General features: G+C 35.8%; 1 protein-coding gene across 1 annotated transcript; it reads right to left on the bottom strand.

The window, feature by feature from the left end:
- Nucleotides 1–21379: 21379 nt before the first annotated feature.
- Nucleotides 21380–24892, bottom strand: LOC137396428 (inactive serine protease PAMR1-like). The gene is made up of 4 exons (XM_068082708.1): nucleotides 24650–24892; nucleotides 23623–23868; nucleotides 22195–22348; nucleotides 21380–21734 (listed from the first exon to the last, which is right to left on the bottom strand). Exons 2-4 carry the CDS (start codon nucleotides 23683–23685, stop codon nucleotides 21613–21615), a joined length of 339 nt encoding a protein of 112 aa, XP_067938809.1. The 5' UTR covers nucleotides 23686–23868; nucleotides 24650–24892; the 3' UTR covers nucleotides 21380–21612.
- Between the last annotated feature and the right edge of the window lie 454 nt (nucleotides 24893–25346).

Below are 25346 nucleotides of genomic sequence, written 5' to 3'. Positions count from 1 at the left end.
TACATTCATCATTTAAGGTCTCTTGATAAAACGTTTGTCCAATAATGTTTTACATCAGCAAATAGATCTGCCATAGTACTGTTCTTGTTGATTTTGACTATCATCTGTGTAATTTACTAGCTTGAAAAGTTAAACATAGCTGCTCAAGTATAAATTAAGAATGCTATTCACACTATTACTCTAGCAGTCTAGTGCGCTGTGGGAGATCATTAGGTGCAATCACTTTCAAAGTGCTAGAATTTATTAAATTGTCGCTCTATAAAGTTGAATGTCATGAGTTCAAAAACTGCATGAAGCATTATTTTATTCCAATTTGTAACTGTGGCTTTAGAGAGACAGCCAAACAAACAGACACAGCTGTTACTAAATATTAACCTTCTTTAACTCTTTCGCTACCGTAGGTCGACCTATCGACAATTGCGGTAATAGAAGTACAGACCGTCAGCCGATGAATCGGCTAATCAATGGGTTTTCACTTTTCTTTTCATTACGAAGCTTACACATTAGCTAGATCGATCAAATTTTTTGTCTCCATTAAAGCAACCTTGTTGCCCATGACTCGCAACTAATCAAAAATCTTTTTGCTAAACAATTTCATTTTTACTTGTTTTAAAAAAAAATTATATCACTACCATCATGGCAAAAGGAAATTCACCGCTTTCGTTCTATGCAAAGGAAGTGTCAGAGATTTTGCGAGAATGAGATTCAAATGATTGATTTTGTACTTATCTTGTAGAAAATTTTGTTTTGAATAAGATGCATCTTACAGTAAAACTATATCTGCATTGATTATTGAAATATTACATAAATACTAGCGGTATATCAAATTTTCAAAAATAAGTTAAAATTATTTTGGTCAGAATAGCAAATTTAGTGGAGTAGTAAAAGAGTTAAGGTTCCAACCAGTTTGTAAGTGATTAATACTATGCTAATTGCATTCTTCTCTACTCTCCTTATGTTGCAAAGGGAAGCGACTTCAATCATGGATGATATGCATCATGGTTTGCAGTAACTTTTTGCAGTTTATTTTTTATATAATTGCTCATGTGATAAATCTAGTTGGAGATATCTAATGAAGAACACCTGTTGTCAGTTGTCACGTAGTCAGGGGCTAGTGGTTTTGTTGGGGCGATTAGGCAGATATGACTTTGCCGCATACGTGATCAGAGAATGTCAATCATCTATGAAAACCATCAGATTCCTTCTTTTCACTGACCTACTTCGATGGCACCGCGGCTGGCAGAGGTAGAGAGTTATGAAAGCCTAATAGCCTAGCGTTCAACAAAACTTTTCATGCACAGCAAATTTCATTCAAGTGATGACATTATAAAAAATATTTACATTTACTGATTTCTAGAAATCTGGTGTTATAGTGTGAATCTTTTTTACACTACCAATCTACTAATCACCAATCTACCTTCACCATTATTTTATATTGATTCAGGTCAAAAAACAATCGAATACAGAGTACCATCACAATTGAGCTGTCTTCCAATAGTCTTACGAATCTCTGCATTTAATAGCTCTGGAGTTAATGTTAAAAGCCATTTATTAAGCCTAGATTAATCAAACCTGCTGTTTGAGTGTACCAATTTCTGTGGGCCAACGCCTCGACTAGCTGCGGTGCTACTGCATCGGGACCTCATCATGCCTGAATAAATAGGAACTAAGCTTTCATTTATTTTGTTCAACTATGTCTTCATTTTGTGTAATATTATATTTCTACTAATTGATAAAATAAACACACACACGCATACAGGCACACAACCGGACTACTCATTCTTAGCCCCGCTGTTCCAACTGCTTTACTAATGTGTAGAATAGAAGAATATGACTAAATATTTTGCTGTTTATTTACTTTTGGGTTGAACGAATTCATCCATTTTCTAATGCCTATTAAGTTTCTGATTGCCAGGCCAGTGTGCACACCTACAAATCGCTGATAAGTAAGTTGGTTTCATGTGACCAGACGAATGTCTTGCAGGTTATTGCATTTTGCTGTGTTCCATCTAACATATACGCTAGTTATCAGTAATAAAAAATTATTAGTTCAAACTTCAAACATTTAGACAAGTTAGGTTTTGTGGTTGTTTTAGCATTAAAGCAGTTCATTTTCTTGAGATTTTTATTAGCTATTAAACTAGATTTGCAAATGATATTATTCTGTTGCTAACCAACTCTCTTTAGCTCATGATTCATTGCTCAACTAGTACTTTGAAGTTAAATCTATAAATGCAACCTCAAAATTTATGTTTATGACTACTTGGCACAGGCTCAGCTTTCATAGAGTGATTGATTAGTGAGCAAGCTGTAACTTTTTCTACATGTTTCCTTGCTCAATCTGTTTCTTGACCTTTGTAGCTTTTGTTTGGTCATCGGCGACTAAACCGGCTCTTCTATCTGCGCTCTAGCGTGTATGGAGAGGGTGGCTAGCAGCCCTGCAAAATTAAAAATAAAATTTGACAACGGGTAGAAGAGCTTTTCTGTCAGCCAATGACCAGTTAGCAAGAGATGGTGTCTCAATAGAAACACCCAAAAGAAGGCAATAGCAAACTGCTGTTAAAACCTGCCAACTAAAGTCATAGCTATAGGAATAAGGACAAACCACGATCATCGGCATCCTCACAGGATATGATGTTGGAAATAGATTATGTTTCTGAATCCTTGGTTGACATACCATCAAATTTTCATTGTCCGCATCAACTGCAGTTTTGTTTGGTTACAACATTTGAACTTTTGACCCTGAGAATAGAGAATAGTTAGTTTCCTAGAATTTTTTGCTCGATAACGGTAAAAGCTTGGCTAGTATCTACGTTAATGAATCCTATTTTGTCACTGTGTCTGTCTGTTAGCCTGCGTGACCGAATCACTATAGTACAGTGGTTAGTGCGCCGGCATGCAATCAGTAGGTCAGTGGTTCAAATCACAGAAGGGCCATTAGTGGTGTTACAAAGGACATCTAGCCACAATTACTCTTGTGCCAAATCCCATGTGCTGATAGCCGCAGTATGTTATTACTTTTGCTCTGAATTTAAATATATATTTGAGATCATGTGACAGGTTGAACTTTTACAGCCTGAAGGGATAAGAATGCAAAATAAGATGTGTTCTTTACGAAACCTCGTTGATAGCTTGCCTATAAGCTACTTTAAGCTCATTGGCTTGTTACAAAAGCGTTTATTAATATTTTACGTTACATATATACAGTATATGTAACGTTATAATGTACACGTATGTAAATATTATCAGTAGTGAAGACAACTCCACACCAAAGTACTTTCTTTTCTGGTAAAGAATTTTGAAAAGATTTGTTTCGTGGAATCTTTGTACATATTTTTACCTTTAAAGTGCCTAGAATGGCCATATAACAGTTTTTATATAAATAAAGTGATTTAGAGCTCTCTTGTCATAAAAGGAAATAGCTTCGTTCTGCAAAACTATTGTTCAGATAAAATGATTAAATACAAATTTAAAAGGATCTTTAATTTTAGGAAAATTTGCAGATAATTTTAACTTTTATCTCGTAGAAATTAAAATGAGTACAATTAAAATAGCTTCTACTGGTAACTTCCGTCAAAAATAAATAGCTAACAGAGACTTTATTTCTGCTATGATTAGAGCCATGTTCAATTGTCTAAAGCCAAACTAAGAGCCATAGGAAAAATATCGCACCGCATAGAAATCAAACTCGAATATTTGACTTCAAAACCAGATATTACCAATGTACAACTTGACCACTTTTTCACATTTAAGAATAAGTGTGCTCATAGTCATCAAACATGACAATCTCTCATGGTGCCAGACCACCAGCGTATTAGTTAGATTAACATACACACATAGGTATATAGTATCTTTATAGCAAACATTGGAATGCATGACCAACATGCTCAGTTACTCTAGTTTTACCTGAATGCCGCTTACTCAGAACTGGCTATCATCACCTTTCACTCCGCTGCTATATTTTATGATTTTAAAAATTAATTGCTTTACAACTAGCCGCAACTACGTTCGCTGATAGAGTTGCTGCCTGGTTATTTCTCTGCTAATGAATGAGTTGAGTTGACACACATACAACTACTCTTAGCTTTAAAGACTTGCAAGGCATCATATGCAAGTTTGTAACAAAGAACCAATGCCTACCTAAACAATTTATAAATATGATAAGTTTTATACCGAATTAATATTTTATAGTATTTAAAATACATAAGGCGGTAATAAAGCTAAAACCTTACGCAAGCATTTTTCAGAAAGCAGCCAGCAGTTCTGGTTGGTACTATAGTTGCATTAGAGCTATGACTGAACATTTATATATGTATATACATATGTTCAGTCATGTACATATACATACATATATATGTATATATGACAGACATTAACACTGCTTGTAGCAAATCTGAAATATATATACAATTAATATTTAATATATATAATTGTATGTGTATATATGTAGATATACATATATGTTCAGTCATGGCTCTAAATATATATAAATATACAGTGGTGTGAAAAATAAACGGACCACCTTATAAAACTTGATCAATGCTAGCGCTCAGCACTCAAGGTGATTAAATCCCTCATTAAGCTCTTGTTATTGTGTAGAACCTATACATAGTATACATCAAAAGAAAGCTTAGAATAAGTAGAACTTGCTGAAACTAATTTTAGCTTAAAACAACAATGTTAAATAAGTTTTAGAGAGAGTCAAAGTTAGCAATTATTTTTAGCATTTTCACTCATTTCGAATAAAATTAAACCTCTATTTTATTTATGTTTAAACTTAAAGCAGTGATGCTACTCAGATCAAAGACGTTGTGTGAAACAATCCTCATGTCGTTACGTTTTGTACAACAGAATAATTTGTCTTTGAAGTTGCTAACTTGCTATAAAAGTGAACTTCTAGCGTTGGTAGATTCATTCAGTCAAACTTCGACATCATGCCTCGTCATCTTACAGAAGCAAAGCGAGCAGTCACCGTACACCTTTACCAGGAAGGCAAATCACAGCAGGAGATTGCCAAAGAAGTAAAGGTTGCTAAAAGTACTGTTTGTAACACCATCAAACGGTTTGGTGAGCAAGGTGACTTACGGGAAAGAAAGGGTAGAGAACGGAAAAAGACAGTTACGCCACGTGCAGAAAGAACATTAGTGCGGCTCAGCACAAGAAATCGGCGCCTTAACAGTGTAGAATTGTGTAGAGAACTGAAGGAGTCTACTGGTAAAGACGTCTGCCCTTCTGCAGTCAGAAGAGTTCTACATAAAACTGACTCAAAGGCTGCAAACCACGCAAAAAGCCGTTTCTCACCGAAGTTCACAGAAAGAGGCGTTTAGAATGGGCAAAAGAGCACCAACATTGGACAGTTGAGCAATGTTCTATGGTCATTTTTAGTGATGAATCAAACTTTACAGCACAAAATCATGCTGGTCAGAGTCATGTTAGAAGAAGAACTGGTGAAGAGTACAAACCCGAGTGCCTTCTGCCTACCGTCAAGCATCCAACTTCAGGCATGATGTCGATGTTTGACTGAATGAATCTACCAACGCTAGAAGATCACTTTTATAGCAAGTTAGCAACTTCAAAGACAAATTATTCTGTTGTGCAAAACGTAACGACATGAGGATTGTTTCACACAACGTCTTTGATCTGAGTAGCATCACTGCTTTAAGTTTGAACATAAATAAAATATATGTATGTGTGTGTGTGTGTGCGTGCGTGGGTGTGTGTGTGTATGGGTGTGTGTAGGTGTTTGGGTGTGTGGGTGTGTGGGTGTGTGGTTGTGTGGGTGTGTGGGTGTGTGGGTGTGTGGGTGTGTGGGTGTGTGGGTGTGTGGGTGTGTGGGTGTGTGGGTGTGTGTATGTATATTTAGAGCCATGACTGAACATATATATCTACATATATATATGTATGTGTGTGTGCGTGCGTGGGTGTGTGTGCGTGGGTGTGTGTGTGTGTATGGGTGTGTGTGGGTGTGTGGGTGTGTGGGTGTGTGGGTTTGTGGGTGTGTGGGTTTATGGGTGTGTGGGTGTGTGGGTGTGTGGGTGTGTGGGTGTGTGGGTGTGTGGGTGTGTGGGTGTGTGGGTGTGTGGGTGTGTGGGTGTGTGGGTGTGTGGGTGTGTGTATGTATATTTAGAGCCATGACTGAACATATATATCTACATATATACACATACAATTATATATTTTATATATAAATTATATATATATTTCAGATTTGCTACAAGCAGTGTTATTGTCTGTCATTAAACTAACAAGCATAGCTTTTCGCTACAAGCATTGATATTATCTATGCCTTTAGTTGATATAAACACTTTAGCTTCTAACACTGGTCAATAGTTGATTAGCGAGGCCACCTTAAAGGATTATATGAAGGTGTGCAAGTTTTTCAATTTCTCATAATAAAGAATATCCAAATTTACAAATGTTATCTTTACAAGCCATACTATTCACAACAGCTAGTCTTTAATATATCTCCCCCACTTAAACTGGGGCAAGTCTTACTAGTGTTGGGAGAATTATCTCCTAACTATAGTACGTGTTAATACCATATAACAAGCCAATTAATGCATCTGTCTGTTTTTTACTAACCATCTTGTAAATTTTCTAATATTGTGCACATTATTTTTGTGTTCATATGCATGGTTTTCTGTATACAAGGCACAATTAAATGAATAAAGTGAATAAACCAAATCAACTGACAAAAACATCTATTCGGTTGTCACTATCCATACATCCCAACCAGATACTAGAACAGTGCCAATAGACAGAGAAAGAGGAACTACAGCCACCACCTTCTTTTTGACTATGAATGAGACTAAAATGGATAAGACTACGATTGTTGAATTGAAGACCAGGCGCAGCAGAGCCTGATCAGCGCTAACTTCGATATCTAACAAGTTCAAATGTAAGAACATTTTTATTAGCAAACTAGAGGCTTTGCGAAAACAACTAATACAGACCTGCAATTAGTTAATTGACCTGCACAGCAAATACGTTGATGCTGGCTGTCTTATCAGATCAGCAGTTCACTGTTTTTTAAACAGTTTCTGGTCTCTCACTTGATGATTATTTAGCTTTTTCGTGAATGGCTGTTTAATGACTCAATAGCTCAATATGCCAAATTGTCATGCACTTCCTATTCTTGTGACTATAAGATTGCAATTAGGAAAGCTGAGCTCCTGCTTGAAAGTTCAAACCCTTTTAACCAGGCATCTACTTATATTGCTACTCTAAAAGATTTGTGCAATCATTTTGAGACTTACCCTTTTGATGATTCCTCTAGTTATGTATCAAATTTAAACAAGCTTATAGTAGACCTAAACTGCATGCATGGCCAATCCTCACAACCCTCAATGCAAACTGTGCAGCACAGCGTACAGTTTCAGCCTGCCTCAATGCCTAGTAATGTGTCAGAATCTACCACTCACTCACAACTCCAACCCACCGCTAACCCATCAAGCAATGCTACCTCTACCTCTGAACTTGAGGGTACACCACCAAGTGCAAGTGGCACCATTAGGCCTGGTGTCACTCAATCTAGGGGACTAGTTATACTCAGGCTAGAGGTAGCGGAGAAAAGGTTAAACTGATAACAAGACACACTGAAATATCCGCTTTACCATTAGCATTTTCTGCTACCTGTGAACAATGTGATTTGTCTATAACAACCAAGTATGAATGCCTTTATCACAGGTCATCTCATGAGAACCCAGCTAGATCCAAACCAGCGCATGATGCTGTTCCTAATTCAAGGTTTAAATTTAACAAATCACCATTACCTACCTTTAGCGGGGATCACAGATTGTGTGGGAAGTTTAGATCGATTTGACACAAATTTGCTGCTCGGGAATGTTTTTCTGATCAAGAGTGAGCCTGGGAATTAAAACAATGTTTGAAAGGGAAAGCTTATGAATGTATCGAGTTTATTAATAGGGTCCACCCTCATGCCTACACGGTAACTTGGAAACGCCTTGATGGCCGTTACTGTAATGTGAGTCTGAGCTTTAAGGAAGTGTATTCAAAGTTATCGTCTTTTACACTCGTTTGTGAAAATGATATGCATAACCTTGTTGAGTTTGTTAACCATGTGGAGCTCTGTTACGAACAGTGGGGAGAGATTGGGCACAACAACAGCGTCACTATTTGTCAGATTGAAGAGTTGTGTAGGCTGCTTCCTGCATTATTTACCTGTCAATGAATCAAGGAGATCAAAGTCGCCTCTATGGATGAACAGCTTCATCCATTCTTTGCATTTATGCAATTTTTGAAGAGTCAATAAGACACAGCTGCCACGCTGGCAGAGTCTTAAGCTCTCGCTTCATGTGGTTCATCAACAACCAAGCAAAGGAAAAAAAGCACAGTCTGCAATGCTGCGCAAGTAAAACAGACATCAAAGATTGAGGAGCCAAATGTACAGCAGCTCAACTGCTACCTACGATTAAAGGGCAACCACATACGAAGGACTGCCGGTTGTTTGGTTGTTTGGAGACCTTACAACTGATGAGAAGTACAAACTTCTGAAGGAAAATCATGCTTGCTTCCACTGCCTCAAGAAGCACGCCAGGAACAAGTGCAGAGGTGGCAAGTGTTCAACATGTAAGAAGAACAATCACCATACACTCCTCTGTCGAGGAACTGGCAAACCCCTTTCAGACAGTTTTTTACCCCATCATTCTCAGGATAAAGCACTGGCTGTCAAGAGCAACCACTACCTAGCTGGCTCATCAACCCTACTCATAAAAAAATTACAGATGTACAGGAACTCAAAGTTCCTGAACATTTTGTTACGAAAGCGGCTCTAATGCTTTATTGATCACTCATGCAGCTGCCAAGCGCATACACGCTCAGAGGGTCCGCTTTCTAAAACTTGACTTGAGGACTACAGAAAATGTTGAGTCACAATACGAAACCCAAGTCTATGAGGTCATTCTTCAAACTACTACTGGTCTGCCCACCACAGTCTTAGCCTATGGACTTGATGAAATCACGGGTGGGACAAATCAGCTAGATTTGGAGATGCTGAGTCAGCTCTTTCCAAAGATGGACGTCAATAAACTAGACAGGGATGAATGTGTGGAGCTTTTTTTGGTTAGTGATTATACTGGGTTACATTCTAGGAAAAAACTGGCTAAGGCAAGGAACGACTTGTGGATTCTGGATAGACTCCTGAGCCAATGTGTACAAGGAAAACATCCAAGGCTAACTCTTTTTTGTCATCTAACCTTTTCTAGTATTCATGCATTAGCCGCTGCCCGTGATGTTCACAGACTCAATCACACAGAGTTTTCTTTTCCCCATGTGCATTTCACCAAAGCGCAAGAGTCACGCATTAATCAGTTTACTCAAGGCGAAACGATGGGTACTGAATTAGCCATCATGTGTGGTGGCTGCAAGTGTGGCAAATTCCCAACTCCAGGACACGCGTATCCATTTAAAAATAAGCAAGATTTGCAGCTGATTAAGCAAAATCTCTAGTATGATGGCGTAAATCAGTGTTGGACAACTTCATATCCCTGGCTCAAAGATCCTAATGAACTTCCTGACAAGAATGCCCTTGCTACTCTTCAGAACACGGAATGGACCCTATGGAAAAATTCGCAATGGGCTGAGGTCTACTATGAGCAAATAAAGACATGGTAGATTGCGAGGTGGCAAAGGTTCTCACTAAGGAAGAGCTCGCTAATTGGGAAGAACCTCACTTCTACATTCAGTCGTACAAAATCATAAGTCCACCTCAACACCTGTTCATATTGTATTTAACTCGAGTCAAGTCAGACAAGGAGTGTCGCTGAACTCATTCCTAACCAGGCATCCTGATGCCTATATAAATAACCTTCTGAGTATCCTCCTTCGTTGGCTCCAGGGACTGGTTGCTGTGGTAGCAGATATTTGCAAGATGTACAGCTCTATACATATTGAACAGGCTGTCATCGTTTTCTCTGGCAAAAACTGGAAAATTGGCAACCAGATATTTATATCATCACCAGAGTAAATATGGGGGATTGACAAACTGCTGCAATTAGTTCTGAGGCAATCTATAAAACAGCAGAAATGGTAGAAGATCAACACCCTGATGTAGCCATTCTGCAAAAACAATCTAATTATGTTGATGATATTGTTCACTCTTTTGCCTCAAAGGAAAAAGCCATTGACTTGGCTAGAGACACAACTTGTATACTTAGCTCTGCAGGCTTCTCTCTCAAGCACTGGCTTTTCAATGGAGAGTGTGAACCCAGGATATCTCTAGACAATGAGCCACTCTCATCAATAGATTCTAACAACAGGATGCAAGTACTTGGCATTCATTAGAAATCATTGTCAGATAAGATGGTAACAGTGGTCAGACTGAACTTTTCTCTTAAAAAGAAAGGAGTTTACACTGAGCCTGATTTGACTTCCGGTCAGGCACCATCTGGTCTGCCTTGTACTCTAACTTGCCATATGGACTTGGAGCAGACTATGAAGCTGAATGATCCTTTAGGAATTTATTGTGCATTCACATTCTAAGCAAAGATTCTTCTCTGAAAAACCTGGCTTCTGAATTTAGGTTGGGACACTCCTCTACTAAGTGATTCGACACAATGCTGGGCATGCTACTTCTCTGAGCTATTCGAAGTCACTCAGTGGGAGTTTGATGGAAGCCTGATTCCGCCCAATGCTAAATGAGACTCCAATCTAATAATTCTGTCCAATGCGAGTGGCCAGGCTCATGGGTTTGTGGGTTACATCAGGTGAAGGCTCAGTGATGGTCAGTTTTAGTGCAGATTCATAATAGCCAAGTGCAGAATCGCTCCCCTAAAAAAACTAACCATCCTTTAACTGGAGTTCTATGGAGCCGTTTTATCAAAGCGCGGAAAAAATGTCATTGAATCTGAGTGTTCCTTGAATTTCCAGAAGGTTTATCAGCTAGTAGACTCGAAGGCTATTCTGTGCTTCATCAACAAAACCTCATCTCGGTTCAAGATCTTTGAGGGAGTTAGGATGGTTCTCTTAGGCTCTCTTAATGATTGGAGCTGGATCAAGGGTACAGATAATACTGCAGACTGGCTTACCAGAGGGAAGCAACCTGCTGAGATTGATCATTATTTAGAGTGGTGGTCTGGACCTGCTTTCCTGTACAAGGATGTTACTGAATGGGATATAAAATCACTCCCTAGTGTGTAAAGGAGGTGAACTGCTCTGCCACCATCACTGAACAAGATGAGAAAACTTACTACATTGACCATTCTAACTTTAAGTCTGCTCACCACACCACTTGGACTTATGCTAGTGTTGTCAATATACTCAAGATTTTTCCGTCTAAAGCTGGCAGAACTGAAGTCATCATGCCTCAACTTTTTTACTCTGCCAAGAGATACCTCATTAGGGAAGCTCAAAATTCTATTATCAAAGATATCACTGATAAAAAGGTAAATTCTCAAAGCTTTCTCTTGTTCAGGATGGAGAGGAGATCTGGTTTGTGAGAAAATGGCTGGCCCACAAAAATCCAATGACTCCATGCTCACAGAGTTTGCAGATACTCTTACCTGCTCGCAAAGCCTTCTCAAGGTTACTCATGAAACAGGCTCATATGGCCAGTGGGCACAAAGGAAGAGATGCAACTTTAGCTCGTATTTGGTTTGATTACTGGATAACCCAAGGTTCAAAAATAGCCTGTCAGATTGTTGAGTCTTGCCAGTTGAGTAGATTCCACAAGCTCAAACTTATTTCCCAGATGATGGGTGCACTACCAACTGAAAGACTGACCCCAGGTTCACCATTCAATCAGTCAATGATTGATACGTTTGGCCCATATCTTGTACGTGGAGATATACAAAAGCGAGTGTCTGGGAAAGTGTATGGCATACTCTTTACAGATATGACCTCCAGAGCTATGCGCGTTGAACCAGCATTTGCCTATGACACAGAGTTCTTTCTCATGGCTCTTCGAAGGTTTACTAACATCTGTGGATGACCAGAAATGATCATTTCTGATCGTGGCTTACAGCTCATTGGAGCAAACAAAGAACAACTCGCAATGTGAAAGGACCTGAGCAAGGAGAGTATTTACAAGTTGAGTGCAAACAATGGTACTACGTGAAATTTTAGCCTGGCTGACAGCGCCTGGCGTCAGGGTGCAGTCAAATCCTTGATCAAAGCTGCTAAGCAGGTGATTCAGTTTGCGATCAATGATTACAGACTGAGTCCTACAGAGTTCTTAACTCTGTCTTCAGAAGTTTGTAACATACTGGACAAATGGCCTCTTAGAACTCTGCTTTCCGTAGGCTCAACGATAAACATCTTGACCCCAAATGTCCAACTCATTGGAAGACATTTCATAGCCAATCCGCATAGCTGGTGCCAAACAAGCAGTGCAAAGTCTCGACTGTGTCTGCCGGACAAAATCTCTAATGAATTCTGGACCCAATGACGAGAACAATATGCCCCGACTATGATAAGACAAGGTAAGTAGCACACCTCATCGCAAAACATCAAACCAAGCAGTGTGATTGCAGTTGCCGACTCAAACACGTTATGGGGCAAGTAGTTCATAGCCCAAATACAAGAAGTGTTTCTAGGTTAAAGATGGTTATGTGCACAGAGTAGCTTTACGGTATAAAAAACTTAAAGGCTGGGGAACAAGTCCATCAGTACATGGATGCCCGAGATGTGTTAATTTTTAAAAGTGTTCAAATACTAGCTCTTTTAATCTCGGTGGATGAGATCCCTCAGTAGATGGGTGCACATTCACAAAGTAATTATTGGTGGTGCATCTCTACGAGTTTTGCTAACAACCTCCAGCATTCGGCATCCTTATCATTCTAATTGTATTTTCTTATTTGCACCCTCATCTTCTATTGTCAATCACATATCATTATTTTACCTTAGCAACAGGCTGTTTTTGCCAGATTTCAAATTGCATTGAATTGGACATGAATGCATTGCTCCGTTGTTATTTTAAGTTAGGTAATCAGAATTATGTCATATATGTCAACCTCACCCCTCCGGTGTTTCAGATTTGCTACAAGCAGTGTTATTGCCTGTCATTAAACTAACAAGCTTAGCTTTTCGTTACAAGCATTGATATTATCTACAACTTTAGTTTATATAAACACTTCAGCTTCTAACACTGCTCAATAGTTGATTAGCGATGCCACCTCAAATGATTATTCAAAAGTGTGCAAGTTTTTCAACTTCTCATCATAAAGAACATCCAAATTTACAAATGCTATCTTTACTGGTCATACTACTCACAACAGCTAGTCTTTGATATATTTCATCCACTTAAACTGGGGCAAGTCTTACTAGTGTTTGGAGGATTATCTCCTAACTATTGTAAGTGTTAGTACCATATGTTCAATTCAATTAATGCCTTTGCCTGTTTTATACTTACCTATACTTTTTTAATATTGTGCACATTCTTTTTGTGTTTACATGCATGGTTAGCTGTATACAGGGCACAATTAAAAATATAAAGTGAATAAACCAAATCAAATGACAAGAACATCTAATCATTTGTGACGATCCATATATCCTAATGTAATCTAATCCTAATATATGTACATACGTACATATATATACATATATATACACATATGTACATATATATACATATATATACAGATATGTACATATATACATATATATATGTATGTAACTATTTATATATGTATACATACATATCAGATTAAATATGCACGCATATAATTATATGCAAATAGGCATATATGCATATATTTGCTCATAAATATGCATACCCATGCGAGTAAACACAAACAAGCGTGCATACATGTTTAATAGTGAATGTACTGCTCGTAGTAGGTAGCAGTACATTCACTATTATTTAGCATTATTCACCAGACACAATAAGATTCCTCCCTTTGTTAGATTACCATACCGATTTATATTAGTAAATCCTGAGAAGTTAAATGATATTGTTTCTTGGTACTAACCACTGGCTCAAAACTAGCATCATGGTCGTTAGCATGATGTAATGGAAAACAATGTATGCAAGGAATTTATGGAATTTAACAGGCTACAAAGCTCAACTACTTTTACGTTTTCCCTGTTCAGTTTATTCAAATTAACCTTGTCCCACTCATTTGTTAGTAAAACTTCTATTAACTTAGACAATGAATGACCATATAAAAAAAGTCAAATTACTGTTTTATTGCATCTTTCTGAAGCCAGTTATCATACTTCCTCTCCGAATGCCAACTTTTAGACCTGTACCCACTCCTGTACTCTAACAATTTTGTTAAAGTCAGTCTAATAGTGTACCTCAACGTCACAAATCACACTGTAGTCTTTATAGTTCTGTCTCATTCTTTTTTATCTGTGGAGCTTTAGTTTTATGCAATTGTAAAAACTGCCTCAAATCAATTGTTATTTTTGATAAACTTAGCAAGTTTTACAATCTACCTCAAGCATAATTATGTAGCTAGCGCTAACATTCTGTTTAGCTAATATTTCACCAAACGACTCCGTATTAGATGAAAATGGTTTGCTTACTCTTCCAGCGCTCATATGACTGACATATTATCATAGTAACAGGTAAGTAAAATCTTTCCAATCAATTAATCTAATCCTAACATTGCAACTCTTTGGTAACAATGAATGTTGTCGAATTCTATAAAGAGCTGCAATCAGTTTAGCTATATCAATAGAATCTACATGTATATTCGTGATGTGTGTATGATAAACAGAACCAGTCATCCATTCCTCTATCACTGAAATACTTAGCAAAAACTGGCATCAGGTTGTTCCATATGAGCATACTACAAGTTTCATGTTTCTGAGCACAATTAACATTAGAATCTATTCAAGGAATAGAATTTAAAAACCTACACCGAGATGGTATCAATCAGTTGTTATTTCAGAGGCGCCTTTGATAGTATATATGAACAGCCATTTTGTTATCAACAAAACCTTTATTGGAAAGCTACATGTAGCAACTGGTTGACCAAGTTCTAAATACTGCAAAAAGAAGCTTCACAATAGTCAAGCATTTAATAACATATATCAATAACATATATAAACAATTTACAATCTAGTGCCTATGCAACTGTATATCACAAAAGCGTTGCGGGACAAACAGCTTACAATAGCAAGTTACCATGTTCTGTTCTGAGCAACTCTATCTACAGACTAGAAGTCAGCACCCAAGCAGAGTAAAGAACATATATATGCATATTTGTAATAAATATTGCAATATATATTAGAAATATACGTAGCGCCTATGTATATTTGTAATATGTACAAGTATATATATACATGTAGATATTAATATATATATAGATATAATTATAGATATATACATGTATGTATAAATATAGATGTAAATATATATTTAAATATATATATATATTATATCTACGTTCAGTCATGACTCTAAAACGACTGTAGTACCAACCAGAACTGCTGGCCGCATTCTGAAAAATGCTTGCTTAAGTTTTTAGCTTTATTACCGCCTTATGTATTTTAAATGCTATAAAATATTACTTCAATATATAACTTATCATATTTTTAAATTGCTCAGATATGCATTGGTTATTTGTTACAAGCTTGCTAATGATGTCTTGCAAACTTCTAAAGCCAAGAATAGTTGTATGTATGTCAACTCAACTCATTCATCAGCAGATAAATAACAAGGCAGCGTCTACATCAGCAAATGTAGGTGCTGCTAGTTGTAAAGTAATTAATTTTTAAAATCACAGAATATAGCAGGGGTGAAAGGCCCATGCTAATGATAGCCAAATCAAAGCAAGTGGCATTAAACTAAAACTGGGGTATCTGTACATGTCGGTCATGCATTGCAATGTTTGCTATAAAGATGCTATATGCATGTACATGTATGTTAACCTAACTAGTAGGCTGTCGGTCTTGCTCCATGAGAGACTGTCATGTTTGATGACTATGAGCACAGTTATTCTTAAATGTGAAAAAGTGGTCAAGTAGTAACAGTGGTAATATCTGATTTTGAATTCAAGTGTGTGAGTTCGATTTCTATGAGGTGCAATATTTATCCTATGGCTTTTAGTTTAGCTCTAGACAATTGAGCATGGCTCTTATCAGAATAGAGATTAAGTCTCTGTTAAATATTTATTGTCGGCGAAAGCTACACAGTAGAAGCTATTTAAATTGTACACATTTTAATGTCTACGAGATAAAATTTAAAATGATATCCAAATTTTCCTAAAATTAGAGATCCTGTTAACTTTTATCTTTAATCATTTTATTTTACAAAAATAATTTTTCCCAAACAAAACTATTTCTTCATCTGATAAGAGCGCTCTAAATCACTTAAGCTATAAAAAACTATTGTATGGCCATTGTAGGCACTTTAAGGGAAAATATATGTACAAAATTTCTAGTAAACAAATTTTTTCAAAAGTCTTTACCAGAGAAGATAGTAATTTGTGGTGGAGTTGTCTTCACTACCAAAATATTTATATGTATTTTATAAGTATATACTGTATATATTTAACTTTATATATACAATATATATTAACTTCTTGAATAAATTTTCTAAGGATTTTGTAAAGCTCATAATTTATAATCACTAAATAAATTAATTATAAACATTTAGCTTGGCTTTATATGCTGACTTTTTATACAACTAATTCTTTCTGTTATGTCATATTTATTAAAATTTTAACATATTCAAATGACTTTTAAACCGTGATTTTAGAGGCTAATCGATTTAAAAATAATTCTATATTGAAAAGTAGAGCTCTTCTATATAAAAGCTTTTGATACGCGGGGACAAACGTTGTGTGAAACTTTATTAATTACGAACCAAAAAGTAAAAAAAACTTTTAAAAAATTTGATGCTAAAAATAATTTTATGACTAGAATAACAAGTACAGTAATAAAACTGCTTAAATATGCTAAATATGTAAATTAGCTGAACTGACTAGACACATGTAATCACAAAACAAATATCTTTGCCTAATATGTAATGTAGTTTCACATGTTACAAAAATATTAATAAACATTTTTGTAACAGGCCAATGAGCTTAAAAAGGCTTATAGGCAAGCTATCAACGTGGTTTCATGGATAAAACTTTTTGTTTTGCATTCTTATCCCTTCAGGCTGTAGAAGGGCAACCTGTCGCATGATCTCATATATGTATTCAAATTCAGAGCCAAAGTATAAACATACTGTGGCTATCAGCACATGGCATTTGGAACAAGAGTAATTGTGGTTAGATGTCCTTTGTACTACCACCAACGGTCCTTCTGTGACTCGAACCACTGGCTTATTGATTACATGCCAGCGTTTTCACCACTGAACCACGGCTGCTCCATTCATGCAGACTAACCGACAGACACAGATGACAATGTAAATTTAGTAATGTAGATACTAGCCAAGTTTTTACCGTTTATCGAGCGATAAAATTCTAGAAAAATAACTCTTCTCCATTTTTAGGGTCAAAAGTTCAAATCGTATGACCAAACAAAACTGCAGCTGATGCAAGAAATCAAAATTTGCCGATATATCAACCAAGGATTCAGTTACAGATTCTATCTTTATGTATCATGTTCTGTGAGGATGCCGATGATCATGGTTTATCCTGCTTCATATAGCCATGACTTTAGTTGGCAGGTTTTAGTCACGCTTTGCCATTGCCTTCTGTTTGATGTTTTTATTTAGACACCATCTCTAGCTAGCTGCCTGTTGGCTCATAGAGGAGCCCCTCCACCTGTTGTCAACTTTTATTTTTAACTTTGCAGGATTGCTAGCCACCCTCTCCATTCACGCTAGAGCGCATATAGAAGAGCTGGTTTAGTGGCCGACGGCTCAACAAAAATTACCAAGGTCAAGAAACAGATTAAGCAAGGAAATATGTAGAAAAAGTTACAACTTGCTCACTGATCAATCACTCTATAAAAGCTGCACCTGTGCCAAATGGTCATAAACATAAATTTTGAGGTTGCATTAATAGAGTTAACTTCAAAGTACTAGTTGAGCAGTGAATCATGAGCTAAAGAGAATTGGTTAGCAACAGAATTATATCATTTTCAAATCTAGTTTAGTAGCTAATTAAGATCTCATGTAAATGAACTGCTTTAATGCTAAAACAACCACAAAACCTAACTTGTCTAAATGTTTAAAATTTGAACTAACAGTTTTTGGTTACTGGCAACTAGCATATATGTTAGATGGAACACAACAATGCAATAACTTGCAGAGAATTCAGCTGGTCACATGAAACCAACTTAATTCTCAACGATTCATACATTTGGATGTGCACCCAGGCATGACAATCACAAACTTAATAGGCGTTAGAAAATGGATGGGTTCATTCAACCCAAAAGTAATTATAACAGTGAATTATCTAGTCATGTTCTACTATTCTACACTTTAGTTCAGCAGTCTAAACAGCAGAACTAAAAATGAGTAGTTAGGTTGTGTGTGCGCGTGCGTGTGTGTGCGTGCATGCTTGTGTGTGTGTGCGTGTGTGCGTGTGTGTATGCGTGTGTATGCGTATATATTTTATTTTATCAATTTGTAGAAATATAACATTAAGCAAAATGAAGATATAGTTATAATATTGATTAAGTTAAACAAAATAAATAAAAGCTCAGTTCCTACTTGTTAAGGCATAATGAGGCCCATATGTGCAGTAGCATTGCAGCTAGTCGAGACGCGTGGCCCACAGGAATTGGCACATTCAAACAGCAGGTTTTGATTAATCTAGGCTTAACTAATAGCTTTTAATATTAACTCTAAAACTAGTAAATGCAGAAGTTTATAAGTCTATTGGAAGACTGTTCAATTGTGATGGTACTCTGTATTCGATTGTTTTTTGACCTGAAGCGGTATAAAAAAATGGTAAAGGTAGATTGGTGATTGGTAGGTTGGTAGTGTGAAAAAGGTTCACATTATAACACCAGATTTCTAAAAATCTGGTGTGATAGTGTAAATATTTTTTTGTTTTGTCATCACTTGAATAAAATTTTCTGTGCATGAGGAGTGTTGTGGAATGCTAAACTATTAGGCTTTCATAACTCTCTACCTCTGCCATCTGCTGTACCATCAAAATAGGTCTGTGAAGCGAAAGAATGTGATAGTTTTCATAGATGATTGACATTCTCTGATCACGTATGCGGTGAAGTCATATCTGCCTAATCGCCCCAACAAAACCACAAGCCCTGATTACGTGACAACTGACAACAGGTGTTCTTCATTAGATACCTCCAACTAGATTTATCGCATGAGCAATTATATAAAAAATAAACTGCAAAAAGTTACTGCAAACCATGATGCATATCATCCATGATTGAAGTCGCTTCCCTTTGCAACATAAGGAGAGTAGAGAAGAATGCAATTAGCATAGTATTAATCACTTACAAACTGGTTGGAACCTTAACTCTTTTACTACTCCACTAAATTTGCTATTCTGACCAAATTAATTTTAACTTATTTTTGAAAATTTGATATACCGCTAGTATTTATGTAATATTTCAATAATCAATGCAGATATAGTTTTACTGTAAGATGCATCTTATTCAAAACAAAATTTTCTACAAGATAAGTCCAAAATAAATTATCTGAATCTCATTCTCGCAAAATCGTTGACACTTCCTTTGCATTGAACAAAATTGGTGAATATCTTTTTGCCACGATGGAAGTGGTATAGTTTTTTTTAAAAACAAGTAAAAATGGAATTGCTTAGCAAAAAGATTTTCGATTAGTTGCGAGTGATTGACAATACGGTTGTTTCATTTGAGACAAAAAATTTGATCGAACTAGCTAATGTGTAGGCTTCATAAGGAAGAGAAAAGTGAAAACTCATTGATTAGCCGATTCATCGACTGACTGTCTGTACTTCTATTACCGCGATTGTCGATAGGTCGACCCGCGGTAGCTGGAGAGTTAATGAAAGTTAATATTTACATATAGTAACGGCTGTGTCTGTCTGCCTGTCTCTCCAAAGCAACAGTTACAGGTTGGAATAAAGATTACTTTGCACAGGTTTTGAACTCATGACATTCAACTTTGTAGGCCGACAATTGAGTAAATTCTAGCATTTCAGAATAGATTACACCTGATGATCTCTCACAGCACACTAGACTTCTAGAGTAATAGTGTGAATAGCAGACTTAAATTATACTTCAAGAGGCATGTTTAACTTATCAAGCTAGTAGATTACAGAGCTAGTAGTCAAAATGAACAAAGACAGTACTATGACAGATCTATTTGTTCTTAATTTGTGCTGGTATGGTATTTATGCCTAATATGCTGGTCGATGGGAAACATTATCGGACAACATTTTATCAAGAGACCTTAAACGATGAATGTGACAGCAATAGTACTAGCGATGCTACTAGCAAAAATTACACTCAGTAGCCTACACTTATGTAGTACATTGTAAGTGTAAAGTTTTTGGCTCTATGCAGTGATCGTATAAATACACACTGTTATTTGTGTCAAACAGTAAACAAGGGTTTTCTTGAAAACCTAAAAAATTCTCAAATGAGTTTGCAAATTCCAAAACGTTTAGTAAAAAATAGAAGCAAACGCTAAGTTATTTATCATTTAAAATAGCAATAAATCCTTTTTGGTAAAATTTTGTGGTTCAAAATATACCACTCAATTACTTTTAAAAGCTGAAAATGGCTTATCTACATTTTTGTAGCCAAATACCAAGCAAAGATATCATGCTCATTCTTTTGCAAATGTAAAATATTTATGCTAAGAAAATCAAAAATTATTGAAAACAAATCATATTGCCTGATTAAATAACTTGCGTTTTGTTGTATTGAAGCTAAACTAAAAGAATGTTCCGTTTTGAATCATAACATTAAATAGGTTCATAGTTTATAGCATCACATAAAAACCTACAATTTTAAGAAAAACCTGTAAAAGGCAACACTTATGATCATGCAGCATTTAGATTTATCAGCTAATCGATTTTCGAAGCACAATTTTTTAGCAAAATCCACCACGCTTTTTTTAATCATAACAATAACATATGGTTCATTGTTTATAGCTTCCTCCTAAAATTGCTGGCTCTCACCCAAACTGGCAGCCTTTTGAAGCTCTATAAACTCCACTCTAGTAAATATTCAATAATCATTGGTGTATTGTGATTACCCATGATGCATCATGTATAAACAAGTGTGTTTAGAGTAAACCAAATCATTCTTATTGGTAAATGTGAGCTATATAGTTATACTTGGCATATTGGTGTTACATAGCTTTCTCTTTGCCTCCATACAGATATTATGTAAGTTTCTATCAGATTTATTAGCCCTGTCTGTTGACTAGCTTTGTATCTGAGCTATGATAGACTATCACTTGTAGACTTTGTTAGAACTGTTAGAAGTTAAAAAAATTACACCATTTTGGCCCACTGTACCAGCAAAAGTTCCAGCAAAAGTAAAGCTGTTAGCTTGATATGTTTGCTAAAGTGCAGCTATACTTTCTATATTAAAATTTTAAGCAATATATCAGAGTTTTGCAAGGAATCAAATTCAATACGTGTTAGTGTTATGTTGAGCAGTAGGTCAGTGCCAGGCTGAGTTCCAATCTTATATTTTAGCTACTGCAGATCTTTAAGACGAGCAGATGTTATTAAGTAGCTAATATTATGTTTAACTTGTCAGAAGCACAGTGGAGGCTGTTGAGCCTTACACGGCTTCTTTGCCAGAGTCAGGGGGTGATTGCTTAGGTTCATCATCCATTGGCAAGCTCATAGGCTCCTCAATCTTTTTTAGGTCAACACATTCAGTAGTGTTGTCTGCTCTTATTCCTATCAAGAAAGTTATAATACTCCGATAAAATATGATAGAATAAAACATAACAGAATATAGTATATAGCATAATACAATACTGAACTATAATATGATCTTTACTCTTATCAAAGGTGTTCATCCATCTGTCTGAAGCTATGGTGATACGTTGAGATGAAAAGTTACTTTGTATGAGAATCAAACTAACAACATGTGATATGTTGAACCAACACCCTAGCACCTGGGTCAATCGACTAATTTCTAAACATAATAGTTCATATACATACCGCGTATCACATACTGCACAGAATAATTGAACGTACAGTTTTTACAGTTAATGATTTCTGATAGCATACTCAAATAGTATAACATAAGATAACATAATATAAAATTAAATACTAAAATATAGTGCAAAACATAATATATTGCAATACAATAAAGCTAAACAAACTTAAAAGGAAGCCAGACAAACTACCATACCTGCATATATTGCCATGAAGCCTCTATAACTCGCTGGATATGAATCGCTGACAAATTCCAAGTACATGCTGTTTCCAGTGGAGTAGAGGGAAGGGGCAATACCGTGACCACACCAGTATTCATATGGAGCATCGGCTGAGTCTCCATCGTGAACCTTTTAAATAGATGGTGAATTTTGTGAAGCTCTTTGTCTTATATCAAAATATTTTATTTGTACTATCATTGATAACATTTTAAAGCAACAAAAAACAAAATGTGTGATGTTTTTTTGTTGTTGCATGGCAAATTGCCATGATAATTTAAAAAACGTTATTTTCAAAATAGAATTTTGGGGTAAAATAAAGTTTGCTTTAATTTTTTACTAAGCAAATGAATTTTTGATCTAGAATAGAAATAATTGTATCCTTTAAATTAATCATAACTTCTGCATATGAGCAACAACTAACAATATTTAATAGCTTCAGTATGTTTAGTTTGGTAGAAATAAGTTTTAGCCTTAAACAAGTTCAACTTAAAAAAGTTAAAAGCTGTTATTTTGAGAAACTGTTTAATGGAGAAAACTACCAACTATTTACTGCTTTATGCATTTGTTGTAATCATAAAAGCTAAATCTAAACCCTTGTACATTGTTTAACAACATGTCTTTAAGAAGATTATATGCATTGCAGGTAGAATATCGAAATACGTCAAAGAAAAAACCCAAATTAAAAACCTACTTCCTTAAAAACAGCATGAAGAAAATTTTTTCTAGTTCAACCAGGTGAATGCTTTAAATTTGATAAGTGTAAAGCCTGTGTAGCATCTTTAACAAGACAAACTTCATTAAAAACCAATTTGCACAAAGTTTTAAGAGACTGTCAGAAAGTATTGTTATTTTTTATCATTTGCAATAATTTATGATGTTTAAGGTGATCGGACTGCCAAAATGTTTTAAGATTAAATCAGCAAAACTTTTTCGCAGTTAAAATGCTCAAAAGAAACATATGTGTTTAAATGACATCATTAGTTTCTTGGCTGCTTGTTTCTCTCGTTACCGATATTGGATATTGTGTGCAAGTTGCAGCATTACATGTCTCTATTTTGTCGGTATCTTGCTTAAGTGCAACTATAGACGTCACGGTCACATTTTTGTTTAAAACTGAAACTGCGATAAAGCCTCGTTTAATTTAATCTCGAAAAATCCTTGTAGTCAGATCACCCCAATCATCAAAAATAGTCTCAAATGATAGAAATAATTGATAAAAGTATAGCTATAATTTCTGATAAAGTCAACTAAGGTTTGTGTAAGTTCACCTTTGAGTTCTGATCACAAGCTTTTTATAAGAAAAAAACTTTCATGCTATCTAAGATGCTTTTATGACAAGACCGCCAAGTTATAAAAAATAAACAACTGCTAACAAAATGTGCGCACAAAATAAAGTTTTTGACCTTGACATAGTCGAAGCAGTATCTGGTGCCATCCTCACTCACGAAGCTGTGCAAGCTTATCATTGGAACAAACTCAAGCTTGATTCGCTCATAGGGATGAGATACCTGGATGTGCCACCTGCATGTTGTGTTGTCTAGATGATAGACTGGGAACCCTGGAGTATGGAAGAATCCGGTAGGAGCGGTATAGGTACCCCCGCAATCTAGTGGTCCCGTAGTTTGTCTTTTGCGTCTGCTTACTTCTATCTGTAGGTATTTCAAGATGCAGTATTAGAAAGAAGAATACACATGCAAGTTTTCAAAGTACGGGTTTGTGGAGTTAGACATTTACCTAGATTCTGTCTGCTGTGTTAGTGGCAGCAGTCGCTATTTTAAAATCCTAAATTTAAGATAATTTCCATATACAAATTTTTAACTGAGTACATGAAGAATGAGCACAATTTTGTTTTGACATGATCTAATTGTTGATAAACCAGTCTAAAATTTTTGAAAACATCACAGCTTTATAAATGAAAAAAATGAAGTTTAGAAATTTAAAAAACAAACAAAAAAAACCAAAAAAAACAAGGAAATTATGATTGAATGCAGAAAGTATTACGATAAAGCAATCCTTGTTGCATCGGCATGCACAGGCAAGTCTGCTCCAACTTGCACTCAATCTAATTTCATGCTTACAAAAACGATAATTTTTTTTGATAACTTTTTTAATCTTTTGTAAATAAATTAATTTCTACTTTGAAGAGTTGAATATTGTACAAAGAATATTAACTTATCAGCAGATAAATATCTGCCTTAATTAGCAGACGCTATTTTTACACAACAAAAACATTTTAGTACGCATTAAGCTCTACTAAATTGATAATAATTTTAAAAATGTTTGAAATATATTTAAATCGATTAACGTCATTCAAGTGCATGAACTTAAAACAGGTCTGAGATGAAAACATGCAAGCCTCAGCTTTCAACTATCTGTTCAAACAATCAAGCTGCAAGAAAAATAGTAACTATGAAAATAAATAATACTTACAAATTGACCTCTTCTTCCTCCTCTTCTTCCTAGATATGCTTCTCCAAAGACTAGCAAGCACGCTCCTAAAATAGCAAATAAAACCAGTTTTGTCTAAGAATCCATTCTAGGAAACCTCTTTTTACTTGTTGTTAACAAACCCCCTGAGCAGTCAATAACAAATGCACTGATTAACCGGACGAGTCGCTCTTTTATATGGAAAGACACTCTAGAGAAGGCATGTGGCTCAGCGGTAATAAACACATAGTTGGCCACTAACGCAGACTGCGTTGCTCTGATGGGGTAATGGTAATCACATAATCAGTTGACACAAAACATGACATGTCAAATGAAGCGCAAATTTTGCCTAATAGTGGCGTAACTAATAGGTGCAGCCAACTTCTATTTATTCCAACTAATACAAACTAGGTCATGCCTGGACATTGAAACAATCCAAAAATTAAAATCGAGTACAGTACTGTATATTAAACAGTCTGATTTGTGTCGCACACATACTCCAAAGCTGCAGTATGGTAAAATATGCACATACAGTATACATGAGGGTATTACATATGGTTAAATCTACTATTATAGAGTAACCTACAGTATAATACTACAACAAAATTAATAACAGTAATTTCAACCTAGGACTAGAACTAACTGTAAGTAACTAAGACTTTTTCTCAAATAGACTGTGTGCTCTGCATTCACCCATTCT

This window comes from Watersipora subatra, chromosome 5 (genome assembly GCF_963576615.1).
Source record: "Watersipora subatra chromosome 5, tzWatSuba1.1, whole genome shotgun sequence".
NCBI classification, from domain to species: domain Eukaryota; kingdom Metazoa; phylum Bryozoa; class Gymnolaemata; order Cheilostomatida; family Watersiporidae; genus Watersipora; species Watersipora subatra.
The sequence above is the reverse complement of the archived record's forward strand: the minus strand, read 5'-3'. Positions and strand labels throughout refer to the sequence as shown.